At 38.9% G+C, this 14,000-nt stretch overlaps 1 protein-coding gene across 6 annotated transcripts in view; it reads left to right on the forward strand.

Moving 5' to 3' along the window:
* Nucleotides 1-611: 611 nt before the first annotated feature.
* The window catches only part of chuk (component of inhibitor of nuclear factor kappa B kinase complex), a 56,050-nt gene continuing 42,661 nt past the window's right edge, over nt 612-14,000 (forward strand). For 3 of the 6 annotated variants that reach the window (XR_013549394.1, XM_078428588.1, XM_078428592.1), the window contains exons 1-8: nt 612-704; nt 5,316-5,441; nt 7,499-7,593; nt 8,675-8,792; nt 10,389-10,458; nt 11,083-11,171; nt 12,424-12,513; nt 13,388-13,512. Coding sequence is in view for 5 of the 6 variants with exons in the window: in XM_078428588.1 (XP_078284714.1) it covers nt 5,337-5,441; nt 7,499-7,593; nt 8,675-8,792; nt 10,389-10,458; nt 11,083-11,171; nt 12,424-12,513; nt 13,388-13,512 (692 nt within the window). In the remaining variant the exon portion in view is untranslated. Of the gene's footprint in view, nt 705-3,202; nt 3,409-4,639; nt 4,708-5,315; nt 5,442-7,498; nt 7,594-8,674; nt 8,793-10,388; nt 10,459-11,082; nt 11,172-12,423; nt 12,514-13,387; nt 13,513-14,000 lie in introns of those variants that run through there. The other 3 variants (XM_078428591.1, XM_078428589.1, XM_078428590.1) reach the window with 3 other exon arrangements.

A 14,000-nucleotide genomic window follows, 5' to 3' on the forward strand; every position in this document is an offset into this window, starting at 1 on the left:
GGTCGAGACCCTTCTTCAGACAGAGTTTCGGGTCGAGACCCTTCTTCACAGTCTTAAGAAGGGTCTCGACACGAAACGTCACCCATTCCTTCTCGCCAGGGATGATACCTGTCCCGCTGAGTTGCTCCAACATTTTGCGTGTATATCTTCGATTTAAACCAGCATCTTCAGTTCCTTACTACACAAATAGGAACTACAGATGCGTTGGTTTGCGATTAAAACAAAAGATACAAAGTGCAGACAATGCACACTTCGAAACGCATTGTTACACTTAAGATGTACACTCAGTGTGAAGAAGGGTCACCCATTCCTTCTCTCCTGAGATGCTGCCTGACCTGCTGAGTTACTCCAGCATTTTGTGAATAAATACCTTCGATTTGTACCAGCATCTGCAGTTATTTTCTTACACTACTTGTTACACTTAGGGGTGAACGCGCAGGCGCATTTGTTTGGACTACGACTCCCAGCATAGCTGGAACGGGTGATGACCCAGGCGCAGTGGATGGCACTACAACTCCCAGCATGCCTGGGACGGGTAATGAGGCCGGCGCGGTGGACATGACTACAACTCCCAGCATGCCTGAGACGGGCGATGACGCACGCGCCGGTTGTGGACGGGATGCGCTGACGGCCGTTGGGTTTGCTCGCTCCGCCCGCGGGCACTTCAGCGCCGGGAGCAACGACGGCTCCCGCTCCCCCCCAAGGTAGGCCCGGCGGGCGCGACTGCGGCTGCCCGCTCCCACTCCTCCTCTCTCTGCTCCTCCCCACCGCCGGCGCTTACCTTCCTGCCGCGGCCGCCACCCGCGGCTACCAGGCCGATCCGCCAGGGTCCCGGGTTCCAATCCCAACCTGGGGGTGCTGTTTGTGTGGAGTTTGCATGTCCTCCTTCAGGCCGTAGGGTCCCGGGTTCAATCCCAACCTGGGGGTGCTGTTTGTGTGGAGTTTGCATGTCCTCCTTCAGGCCGATCCCTCAGGGTTCAATCCCAACACTCTTAACTAAAGCAAGTAACCCTGCCTTTCCAATTCCGTCCCTTCCCTCATGCTAATTTCCTAACTAGTCTCCCTGGTTAATTTTACTGATTGTTTCAGAAGGAACTGCAGATGCTGGTTCAAACTGAAGATGGACACATAAAGCTGGAGTAACTCAGCGAGACAGGCAGCACCTCTGGAGAGAAGGAATGGGTGACGTTTCGGTCAAGATCTCGACCTGAAACGTCTTTACTGATTGCCTGGTTGTCACCTTCCCCATAGCGAACAATGAACGATTCTACATTTCCTTGACCAGCATCTGTTTGTTTGTGTGTTTGTTTGTGTGTGTGTTTGTGTTTGTGTGTGTTTGTGTGTGTGTGTGTTTGTGTGTGTGTGTGTTTGTGTGTGTGTGTGTTTGTGTGTGTGTTTGTGTGTGTGTTTGTGTGTGTGTGTATGTTTGTGTGTGTGTTTGTTTGTGTGTGTGTGTGTGTTTGTGTGTGTGTTTGTTTGTGTGTGTGTGTTTGTGTGTGTGTTTGTGTGTGTGTGTGTGTTTGTGTGTGTGTGTGTGTTTGTTTGTGTGTGTTTGTTTGTGTGTGTTTGTGTTTGTTTGTGTGCGTGTGTGGTTTGTTGTTTGTGGTTTGCATATCCTCCTTCAGGCCTATCCGTCACTCTTCCGGCTTCAATCCCAACACTGTCCTCATTAATTTTACTGTTTGCATCCCTCGTTGCTACCTTCCCCTCAAACAACAATGAACTGTTCTACATTTCCTTGATCACCATCCCTTCCATATCTCTAGTTTCCCTTTCCCCTGACTCTCAGTCGGAAGAATAGACAATAGACAATAGGTGCAGGAGGAGGCCATTCGGCCCTTCGAGCCAGCACCGCCATTCAATGTGATCATGGCTGATCATTCTCAATCAGTAGTTGCGCGTCTGAAGCGTCTTGACCTGAAATGTCACCCATTCCTCCTCTCCAGAGATGCTGCCTATCCTGCTGAGTTTCTCCAGAATTTTGTGTGTTTTCCCGAACCAATCACCTCTTTCACACCCCCTTCCTGGTGCTGCTTCCACCCGCTCTTAACTCTACCTCATTCTGTTATTCTGTTATTGTACTTTGTATCAGTAAATAAATGGTGTGCAAAACAGCAGATACTTTTAAAAGGCAGACGATAGACACAAAAAGCTGGAGTAACTGAGCAGGTCAGAGAACATCTCTGGAAAAAATGAATATTTACCCGTTGAGTTACTCCAGCCTTTTCTGTCTATCTTCGGTTTAAACTCGCATCTGCAGTTCCTTCCTACACTTTTAAAAGGCATTTGAACAGCTTGATGGGCTAAACCAAATGCAGGGAAATCAAGTAACAGAAACATTTAGATCAGCCTATTGACAACTATTTGATAAACTATGCGTTTAGTATCAGGTTTAAGTTCAGATGTTCAAACACCCTTTTCCTGAGCCAAAGGTTGTTGTGGGGATGGAAGGTGCAGCTTGTTCAAAGATCTCTCTTGTGGTTGTTGCATAAAAGGCCCAACCTCCTGTATGTTTCAAAAAACTTGGGGCTTATCCTACAACAGGCACAAATGTAAATATCATCTTGGTAATGTAGTTTGACTTCTGATGATGGGCTGACCATGATCTGCAGTATTGGTGATGTACGACTACGCCACAAATCACAGCCTTCCAAAATGATCACACATTCCTGTTCTATTTTCTGTCCATTAATCCATGCTCAATGCACACCAGTGCATTACCCACAATCCCATGTACTCTTTTGCTGAGTAATCTCTTGCAGCACATTATCAAATACATCAAGTCAATGAGCTTCCCCTAATCTAATCAGCTGGCTAGAACTTCAAAAACATCTGACCAATCTGTCACATAAAGTAAATGTTGGAAGTACATAGCCTAGCCTTAAAAACTTAGTGATACTTGGTAATCTGAGTCATTGAAAGAAAAAGAAATGCCCATGCTTACTAATTATCTTCACAGCCACAGATTATCACATATTACATTACAGACGTTAAAATACTCTGATTTAAAAGTAAAAAGAAAATGCATCAACACTCAAATGTTAAAAGCAAAGCATATTTTAAGAGAAGGGAGGTGACAATAAAAAGAATGCCAATGATACGATGCAGATCGAGATAAATTAAATGACAGAAGATGGTATTGGTGCCATTTGAGCGAGTACAGGAAATGCGGTAAATGTTCATCAGATCAGGCAGTATCTGAAAGGGAACCTGTTAATGTTTCAGAACAAGACTTCTTCAGAGCTGGGAAGTGAGAAAACAGGTTTGTTTTTCATTTGCAGAGAAGGTGAAGAGTCTCCACCCGAAACGTCACCCATTCCTTCGCTCCAGAAATGCTGCCTGTCCCGCTGAGTTACTCCAGCATTTTATGTCTGCCAAGGTGAAAGAGGGATGGGTATCACTAATAGGGTGAGACCAAGTCGATTAATATGGCAGTTAAAAGTGTCTTTGTGTTAAATGTTGCCAACCCTAATGCCCAGCATGCTTACTGAAGAAAAGGGAAAAATTGAACCATCATCAGACATCAGTGACAGGGAAGGCTGGCCAATTGTCTACAGTCAGAAAGAAAGAGCAAGTAACTTAATTGGAGAATTGGACACTGAGTCCAGAAGACTGCAGTGTGCCCTGATGGAAGATTACGAGGCGTTCCTCAAGCTTACATTTGGCTTCATGGTTACAGGACACCACAAGGCTGCAGAGAGTAATGAGTATGAGCATGATTTAGAATTAAAGTGGCAGGCAAGAGGAAGCTCAGAGTCACTCCTGCAGACTGATGCAGGTGCTTCACAAGGCAATCAAACAATCTATGTTTGGTGTCTCTGATGCAGAGCGGGCCAAATTGCAAACACCAAAAACCCCGCTTTAGGTCTCTGGATGGGGGGGGGGGGTCATCACCAGTGCAAAAGGAATGGAAACAAAGGCCCTGGGGAAATGGAATGGAGTATTTACAGAAGGCAGAGCGGGAGGTGTTGTAATCAAACTTGCTGTTGGAGTCTGTAGGTTTGTACTGGATGTTTGTGATTTGCTTGTCCCGTGAAATAGAGACCAAGAGATCCAGAGTGGGAAAGGAAGAGTGAGAAATAGACAATGCTAAGGTTGGAACAAGGTGGAAATCTGCTGCAAAATGATGAAATTTGAGTTATTTTGAGTGCAGGAAGCAGCATCAATACAGATGTATCTAGATCAATATCTTTCTACAGATGCTGTCTGTCCTGTTAAGTGTTTCCAGTATATTTTGCTTAAATTTATAATTCCAGTTGAAGTTTATTTTTTAATTTACCAGGGGAATGTGAATGTTCATTAAAGGCAGCTGATCTACTTGGAAAGAATTTAAATAGAATGAGAACAGAAGAGAAAGAGAAAAAACACAATGCTGGTACTGTGAAACACAGAACACCAAAGCTGCTGTAAATCTGAAATAATTGGAAACATTGGATGCAGCCAACAGGTTAGTCTGCATCTGAGGAAAGACTTAACAATCTATTCTATCACAAAATGCTGGAGTAACTCAGCAGGTCAGGCAGCATCTAGGAGAGAGGGAATGGGTGGCGTTTCAGGTCGAGACCCTTCTTCAGACCCTTCTTCAGACTGTTCGAACAATCTATTCGAACGGCTCAGTTCTGTCTCAAAATGAAACTTGGGAATTCGAAGCAAGTACTGTAACTGTTTCTTGAGCTTATATTGGGCTTTACAGGAACAGAGCTGAAGGTGAAAGGATTGGTGCCACTTGAAATTAATTTGAAGATTATCAACTTAAACCTCTATGTTATGCTGACTGTCGCCTGAAGGTTAAAATAGTAAAATATAAATAATTTAAATTGTTTGTTCTATTGACATAAAAGCAGGGACAACTGAAAAATAACAATGGAAATTAAAAATTAAAATTAAAAATTGAAAAATATGTTAATTATGTTAAGCGGAGTAGCCTTCGTTTTTGTGATTATTCAGGGCAGAATACCTCACTTTCACCTGTGCCTGTTTCCTACCATGCTTTTACTCATAGCCAAACATGTTTCCATAAGTGAACTCAAGATCTTTCTCTTACTTTTCCTTGGAAATGAATATTCACTGCATAGGAGAAAACCAACAATACATATGGGTTATTTGAAGACCACAATTCCGTGGATCATGATTCTTGAGTTGAAGTTCCACTGCTATTCTCACTTGCAGCTTTGATCTTTGCCATTTACTGTTAGAAATGCAGTTTAACAAGAAAGGTTGAAGTAGAAACTGTATTGTGCAGTGTTTCAATTTATTTTGGTTCTATTTGTTATTTAAATTTCTTAGCATGGCTTCAAGTATTTTTGTAATTTCAGTGTTGAAGATTCTGACTGAGAATGGAGAAACCCCCTTTTAGGCAGGTTCAGACATGTGGGCCTTGGGATCTAAAGGAACGCCTTGGAGCAGGAGGCTTTGGACATGTCTATATGTACGAACATAAGGTACATTCTATATACAGTTAGCCTAACCTTTCTGGCATATTTTAGAGTTTTTACGATTTAATAAAACAAGCATGAGACAAAAACCTCTTTCTTTCAGTTTCTTTGACCAATTGTTAATATGCAATTTCAGGGAACTAATTTCTCCTCGGCCTTTATTGTTGTAGATTTTATTCCTTCTAAAGATGTTCGTCATGAGAAAATTTGAAATCTCCTATTTTTAACATTCCAGTTTGTGTTGCTTCCCCTTCTCCCCAGTATCTGTGACAGAAACCTTTTGTAATTTAGATCAGTAAAGTTGTGATCAAACTTGGGAAGCGATGATTCTTCCAATATATTTATGTCATGTACTTAGGCTGATTGGGCGGCTACCAGCAAGCTATTCTGAGCATTGCAAAGCTAGGATGATTTTAAATTGAAATTATTTCTGAGGGAGAAAAGTAAAGTGCCCAATGTATGGAACTGACAGAAAGACAGTTGACCCGTAAGCCCTGAGGGTTTTTTCTCGAGGGGAAGTGATTGCTCTACTGTAGCCATTTTCATGTGAGTTATGGATAACACCTGTTTTTTGCTTGATTCACATGACTTCAATTTTACCAGGGATCCTTAAAAATACAATTGACGGAGTGATGTCAAGGGGAGCGACTCTCCTCTTGGTTGTGAAATCCAATTTTTGGTTTTTGAAAAGTAGATTACATTTGAAAGCAATTAATGTTATTGAGAGTTGAATGAAGGAGTGTTAATTCGCTCAAAGGAGAGAGTTTTCCACTCTTTCAGGGAGAAATTGTAATTTTTTTTAGCTTTGGGGTGTAGATATATTTTAAACACATCTATCCTTTAAAGCAAGGATGTTGTTGTGTTTTAGGTTTTTGAAGGATCCCAACCTGAAGCTTCGCCTGTCCATGTCTTTCAGCAATGTCGCCTGTCCTGCTGAGTTGCTCCAGTCCCTTATATTTTTTGTAAACCAGCATCTGTAGTTCCTTGTGTCTATTGTACAGTGTGCGCCCAGCTATTTCTCAAAATCAAGAAGTGAGGGTTTCCACTGATAAACCTGATTTCATCTTCTCTGTTGTGGTACTTTGTAAATGTTAGATGAAAAGGATGTTATTCCTTTTATCTTGTATTTATTCAGTATTCATGGAATGGTTCTCATGTAGGGGGCCCTTGCCTCAACTTGTCTGCTGCCAAAACCAGTATGTGCATTGTCACCGTTAGACTGGGTCACGTCACAAGGTCCCCAATCACTTCATTACACTTAAACTCTGCTGTCTTTACCCTTACCGAGTCCCCCTCACCTGTCATTCATGCTTTTACTAACATACACTGACTTAACGTTTCCTTAATAAATCTAGTTTAAATTTTCATTCTCCTATTAATATCCTTGCATGTTGTTGGCCACTTATGTCTGTAAATTCTAAAGCTTTCTTGTGCTTAAGCTTCCCTAGGTAACTTTCTTTTTCAAAATTCAGCCTCATTTGCATGCCTCGCTCTCTTTTATCATTACCATCCTCATACCTCAGTTACTAGTACACATACCATAGTCATCAAAGTTTTAATAGGTTTGAAGTTCACACAATCAACCCAAGTTTGGGAGTTTTTAATTACCTAATTTAAGGCTTTATGCAAAAAGATGATGGTAAAAATCTGTTCTTTGCAATATAGTTGCAAATGCACATTGATTTCTGTTGTATTGGATTTGAATTGCAACAGTGAAGTGCATGCTATGCCAAATGCATTGTAGAAATTGACAGTTTATTTCTGATGGTTCAAGATAAAATGATTTTTTTTTCGTGAATTGACTGAATTTGGCAGCTATACTGCATCTTTAAGGTTTCATTACAAATAATCAACATTGCAGTGCATTTGACAGACTTTATAGTTTACAATTTAATCAGATGTTTATTTAACATCATTGGAATGATTTGCAAGCCAGTTTCAAATGAACCAAGTGTGACTGATGTTTGAGATTTGTGATCCGTCAATAATTTTGTCAACAACTTTAACTAATTACCTTTTAATTTACTATGTAATCAACTTCTAAATTCACGTCTCTGTCCCAGAGCACTGGGGAAAGGATTGCAGTTAAAGCCTGTCGTGTGGAGTTGAGTGCAAAAAACAAGGAGAGGTGGTGCCACGAGATTCAAATTATGAAAAAGTGAGTATATTTGGAGTTTCTTTAGAGATGTAGAGGACCTTGGCTAAAAAGACTTCACAAACCTTTTGCCAGCACAAATAATCCATTCTGTATCTAGCTATTTGTATACAGTACAGCACAAACCATTCACTAAAGATTTTTAGGAAAATCAATATATTTGTGATTGGCAGGTATAGGTTGTGAGGGAACACTATGCTCAATTTTTTGTTATCTGGGCATAAGGACAGTTTGCAAGCTGAAAATACCTGTACCTTTGGGGTATCAGGAAATTAGTTTGATTTTCCCATCTCCCAATCAAGTACACTGAGGTTGTGGCATCTTGTGTTGGTGGGATAAGGTTGTTCCAAACAATGTTCTGTGGAAGGTTCTGTGAAAGACTGTGAGTACTTCTGGGAGCCTTGGTGGCCATGGTCTGAATATTAATTTGTATGTATCATCATGGTGTAGCACAAGGGTGAGGCAGAATATTCCATCTGGGGTGGCGTAGTGGTAGAGCTGCTGCCTTACAGTGCCAGAGACCCGGGTTCAATCCTGACTATGGGTGCTATTTGTATGGCGTTTGTACATTCTCCCTGTGACCCTGTGGGTTTCCCCTGCTGCTTCACACTCCAAAGACGTACCGGTTTGTAGGTTAATTTGGCTTCGGTAATAATTGTAAATTGTCCCTAGTGTGTAGGATAGTGCTCGTGTACGGGGATCGCTGGTCAGCGAGGACTCAGTGGACCGATGTGCCTGTTTCCGTGCTATATCTCTAAACTATACTAAATTGAACTACATTTATTTTTGCTTGTTTCTACTGAAACGATACCAAATTGTTCCTCTCTTTGTGAATAATTGGCTGTTTCCTTTGCATTGTTAAATCTCAAGTATAAATTTCAGGCAATTGAATTTTCGAGAAATAAGAATTGCTTTGCAGTGGGGATTATTTTTTTGTTTCAGTTTGTCAATAAGGACTATAGTAGAATTACATTAAACAAACTTGTTAATTGTCTTGTCTCAGTTTTTCTATCTCCTACCATTCAGATGCATTTGACTTGTATTAGGGTTATCTGAAGATCACTTCTGTTTTGTCCCAAAAAAGGTTAAACAATGCAAATGTTGTTAAAGCTCGTGAAGTTCCTGAAGAAATGCAGGGTATTGCCTTTAATGATGTCCCTCTACTTGTGATGGAATTCTGTACAGGAGGTAACTTGCGGAAGGTAATTTTCAAGGTCACTCTAATTCCTTTTACTGAGTGAAATTTTGAGGTTAATAAGAATGTAATTTATTTCAATGTTTAACAGAATTTCATTATATACTAAACATTTGCGTGCATTTAGAGACAAGCAGAGTACTCTTCGTTTCTGTGATTAAGATCAAGAACACAACGTACGAAATAGAAGCAAGAGTAGGCTGCAGTGTCTCAATCTTGTTTCAGCATTAGATGGCATCAAGGCTAATTTGATTTTGGACTGAACCCCGCCATCCTGCCTTTTTTCTATAACCCTCTGCTCTCCTCCCAATCAAAAATCTATCCATCTATGTCTTTACAACATTCTGTGTTATAGCCTCCACAGTACTTTGGGATAAAAAAATTCAAAGTCCTCTGAAAGAAAAACATTCTTCGTCATGCTCATCTTTTTTGAGGCTCTTCTGTGAGGGTAAACATTTTCTTTGTCAAGCCCCTTCAATCGTGTGATTCATTAAAATCATCTCTAATTCTTCTAAACTCTAATCTTTCCTTCGAGTAAACCCATTTATCACAGAAATCAACTTGGTGAAACCCTGTTTGAAGTGCTTCCAATGTGTACAATGTGGGAGCAAATCTACAGGTCGTCCCCTAACATTTACTTGAGTTTCTTCTCTCCTTCCTTTTTGTACAAACTCTATTGTCCCTGTTTGTATATTTTGCTAATTTACTTGCTTTTTTAGTACTTTGGTGGTTTGGAAATCTTTCTCAATCGTCTGGCTGATTACTCATCATAGCAGGTTGTGAGCCATTTTTATCAACTTGATGTTATCCTTAACTTTCTGGGCCATGCATTGCTTGATCCTTTTCCTATAATATGAAATATGAATTCAAAATACCTCCTTAGGTTTCTCCCACTGCTTATTTACCATCTTCCCTTTTAATCCCTGTTACCTTTGATTTGAAAAATACCATTTCTCTTCATTTTGTTTGCATTGTTTATGTTCCCTAGATAGAAATTTAAGAATGAGAATATTAAGAACAGTCTTGTGTTCTCTTCTTTCTGGGAAGTTCTGTAGTGGCATTTCTTGTTAACCCTCTTGGATTTGCATATATTACTTGATATCTTAATGTCTGAAGCTGATTAATAAGTAATTTTACCCTTTCTAATTGAAAGATACCTGAACTATTTTCTAGTTCAGGTTTTGAAACTCGAGCTTCATTCAACTTTATTTACTATCGTAAACTCCACGCTAAATGATTGGATCAAATTATAATTACAATTGGTGCTGGATACATTTAAAACATAACTACAGTCAGTTAAATGAGCATTACAACTTCGGATCTTTGCCTGTTTCGTATCTTGAATATTCAATTTATTTTGAGAACCGTGGAAAAGATTTAATGTTAATTGTGAATGTTAGTTACTGCAGTGTTTTTGTGCATACATTTTCCATGTTCTATTAAGTAATTTGCTTGAACTAATAATATATTTATTTAAACTTAACATCTTTTGCTAGAAGTTTATAATACAATTGCCATTTATCTGTAGGAGAACATTTAAATATTTATTCAGGTGTATTTTTCCTAACTGGTTCTTTGCTAACATTGCATTTTGTGTTTCAAGGTACTGGGCAAGCCTGAAAACTGCTGTGGACTTAAAGAAAGCCAAGTATTAAGCTTATTACATGATGTTGGTAGGTATTTTTTAAATGTCTATTTATAATTTAATTAAATTTCTTACAAAAGATATTGAGGGTCTAGTCAGGTGGGCAGGAAAGTGGAAAATGAAATTTAACCCAGAGACATGCAACACAATGCACTTGGGGAGGTGCAACAAGGTAAGGGAATGCACCACACACAGAAGGGTAATGGGAATTGTGAAGGAGAAGAGGGAGCTTGAGGTGAATATCCATAGGTCCTTCAAGATAGGATGGATAGATGAGAAGACTGAACGACATATGGAATGCTTTTATTTATTAGCAGATGCAAAAAATACGCAGGAAGCAAGATTACGCTGGAATTGTACACGATGCTTGTTCAGCTGCAGCTTGCCTATTGTGAATCATTCTGGTCATTGCATCATAGGAAGGACATAATTTTACTGAGAGGGTTCGGATCTCATGTGAAATGAACTAAAGTTAGAAGCACTGAGGAAAGATCGCTTAGCCTGAGGTTGTTTTCTTTTGGAACCGATGAGCTAAATGGCCTCATAATTTCATGAATATTCTGTGATCTGGTCAATATAAAGACAAAAACACACATTCTCTATTTAAAACAAATCTGCTTTCACCCATTATTTTGCATTTAATTTTAACCAGGTTCTGGCATCCAATATTTACATAACCACAGAATTATCCATAGAGATCTGAAACCTGAAAATATTGTGTTGCAAGAAGATAATGGCAAGGTAAGAGAAATGTAAAAGTACTTGAACTCTGTGGTTTTCCTACCACAATTTAAGAAAAATGGGCAGACATACTTGTTTATTGCTTTATACCATCTGATATTGTAAATGGTTCCCTCGACTCATAATGTAACTCTTTTCCTTGGAAATCAGCATTCCCTTCACAAAAATGTATTTTTGTTCCTCTATTCCAAATAGTCCAAAAATGCATTTTTGTCCTGCTATTCTTGCAACTATTGCACCATCTTCAGTCTTTGCTTCTCTGCAATATGCTTGAATGTGCTATCATCTTCCAAATCTGAGCCCACTTCTCAAACCTCATCAAACATCATATTTCCATCATATTTAAACCTCAGCTTACACAATGTCGAATGAAAGACCGAGTGGCACGTTTTCCATTCTAGACAAGGTACTAGACCATTCTTCTACAGCATCTCTTTTGTACAATTTAGTTGAGCTGTCTTTACTCCGTTCCATTCTTGCTTGTCTATTCATATCCAGGGAATCACTGGCTGTGATTTCTTCTCGCATGCCTGATATTAGTTATCAACGTTCCAGAAATACATGAAGCTTGGTTCCCTTCCTGGTTCACTTCATGACTGAGTACCTGTTGGTGTGGGCTGAGTTGCAGCCTCTGTTGCTTTCATTGAAGCCTACCATAGCACATGTTAATGATGAACAGACAGAACTCTTCCAGACTTTACATACTGTACCAGTAACCTTGGATGTAAAAATAATCCATTACAACTATGTAATTCGTTTATGTTCAAACATTTATCAAGAACTGATGAGTTATGTTTTTTCCTGTGAATCAACAGTATACTATATCACTGAAACTATGTGATTCAATTTAACTGATCTCATATATTTCAATGATTTTTTTTCTTATTTTCAATATTTTGACTTTTATGGGGCTAATTTCATGAAAGGCTCTTCAGGTACACAAGATTGCCGTGGCAGTAGTACTGGCTTCATTCACCAAATTGCAATCCCATCAATGCTTCATCAAGTTTTATTTTCTTATAATTGAATGGCGGAGTAGACTTGATGGGCCAAATGGTCTAATTCTACTCCTATCATTTATGATCTTATAGTGAGGCGATGGTGGAAGAACGTCACATTTTATTGGTAAAAGGCACGGCAGCATGGACGACCCAGACAACAAAATTTAATTTTTATTGAAATTGTCCTGAAATATTTCATTGCAAAAGTATTTGGAAGAAGGAGTGAATAAATCTATCTTTTTTTACTGCAGTTGATACACAAAATAATTGACTTGGGCTATGCAAAAGATCTGGATCAAGGAAGTCTTTGCACATCTTTTGTTGGAACATTACAATACCTGGTAAGTTTTCTGTTGCATTGTTTATTGTGCATTGATTGAGCACATTGTAATTCATGGACATGTTTACTTGCATTGCAAATGTTATTCAGGCATGGTCATTGAAAGAATATTATGTCTGGAAATGGTTATAAATGTGGTTATAAATAATAGGTATATTTAAAATCAACCATTATGAAATCCTTTGCACTTTTATACCATAATTGCTTGTATAATGTTTTCATTTTATCATTACACTCTAGTGCAATTTTTCAGTCCTATAAGTTTCAGTAGATGATCAGTATACAGTATAAGGCCATTATCAATGTGAATATTTGAATTTAAACCAAAAAAAGTGAAAAACAGCATTTTGATATATGTTTGGTTTTAAATTATTTTGTTTTCTCTGTGGATCTAGCTTGCCTGACGACCACATTTGCCTTCCTGCTTAATGACACAAACCATTTAACCATAATTAGTATCTAATCACATCAGTTTACTAATGAGATTTGTGAAGGTGGATTGAACTTTGCAAAATGCATGTTTGACAAAAGCTACACATTTCTGTGCACTATAATAAATGTGTAGTTTTTGAATCAAACCCAGCAACCTTCAATGATGTATTGCATTTTGTTTTAGGTTGATTTTATCTAAAAATTGTTATTGCTATTTATAACAAAGTCTGCTCGAAAATTTAATAATTGTCAACCAACCAAGGTTTGTCAACAATATTATGTAGTTCCTAACTGTTCTCATACATGCTTTAGAAAGATGAGTATCAAACATTTTTGAGTTAAAGTGCATGTCAGTGAGCAATATTGGTTCAATTTCTCATTCTTTATTTTATTGAGAACCAAATAGACTCGTTCATTAGACAATATTATTGCCTTTTTTCTAGGCTCCAGAGCTATTTGATTCACAATCTTACACAGTCACTGTAGACTACTGGAGCTTTGGAACACTAGTATTTGAGTGCATCTCAGGATTTCGACCATTTTTACATAATATGCAGCCTTTCCAATCGTAAGTAGACCGTTTTTGCATTCCTATTTAATGCTTAAATCACATATACAGTTTACAAAGAGAGGATGTTAGAATGAGTGCATTGGGGATAGTTTTTTAGGAAAGGATTAAATGAAGAGAGGTGCTGGGGGAGGGGGGCAACAATTACAGGCATGGGAATGAATGGTTAAGATGAGTGGGTTATGCACCATAAGTTTAATTGATGTGGAATTACAATGCTGACAGAAGGATTCAGGGATAGAGGTTACAGAGATGAGGATTGTCATGATGGAATTTGAACAAAGTGAATATCAGATATTGAGGGATTGGTGGATTAGAAGCCTACAATAATTGGTAATCGTGGATTAATTAATGAATTGGACGCGGGAATAGCATTTTGAATGAGGTGTAAATAGCTGTCTGAATATTAGAAAAATCAAGTTGGAGCGTAACAAGCATTGGATGAGTCGAGGCATTGATGGAAATGTTACGGCGCTGGGCTAACTTGC

The sequence above is a fragment of the Rhinoraja longicauda genome, chromosome 35 (genome assembly GCF_053455715.1).
Source record: "Rhinoraja longicauda isolate Sanriku21f chromosome 35, sRhiLon1.1, whole genome shotgun sequence".
Taxonomy (NCBI): domain Eukaryota; kingdom Metazoa; phylum Chordata; class Chondrichthyes; order Rajiformes; family Arhynchobatidae; genus Rhinoraja; species Rhinoraja longicauda.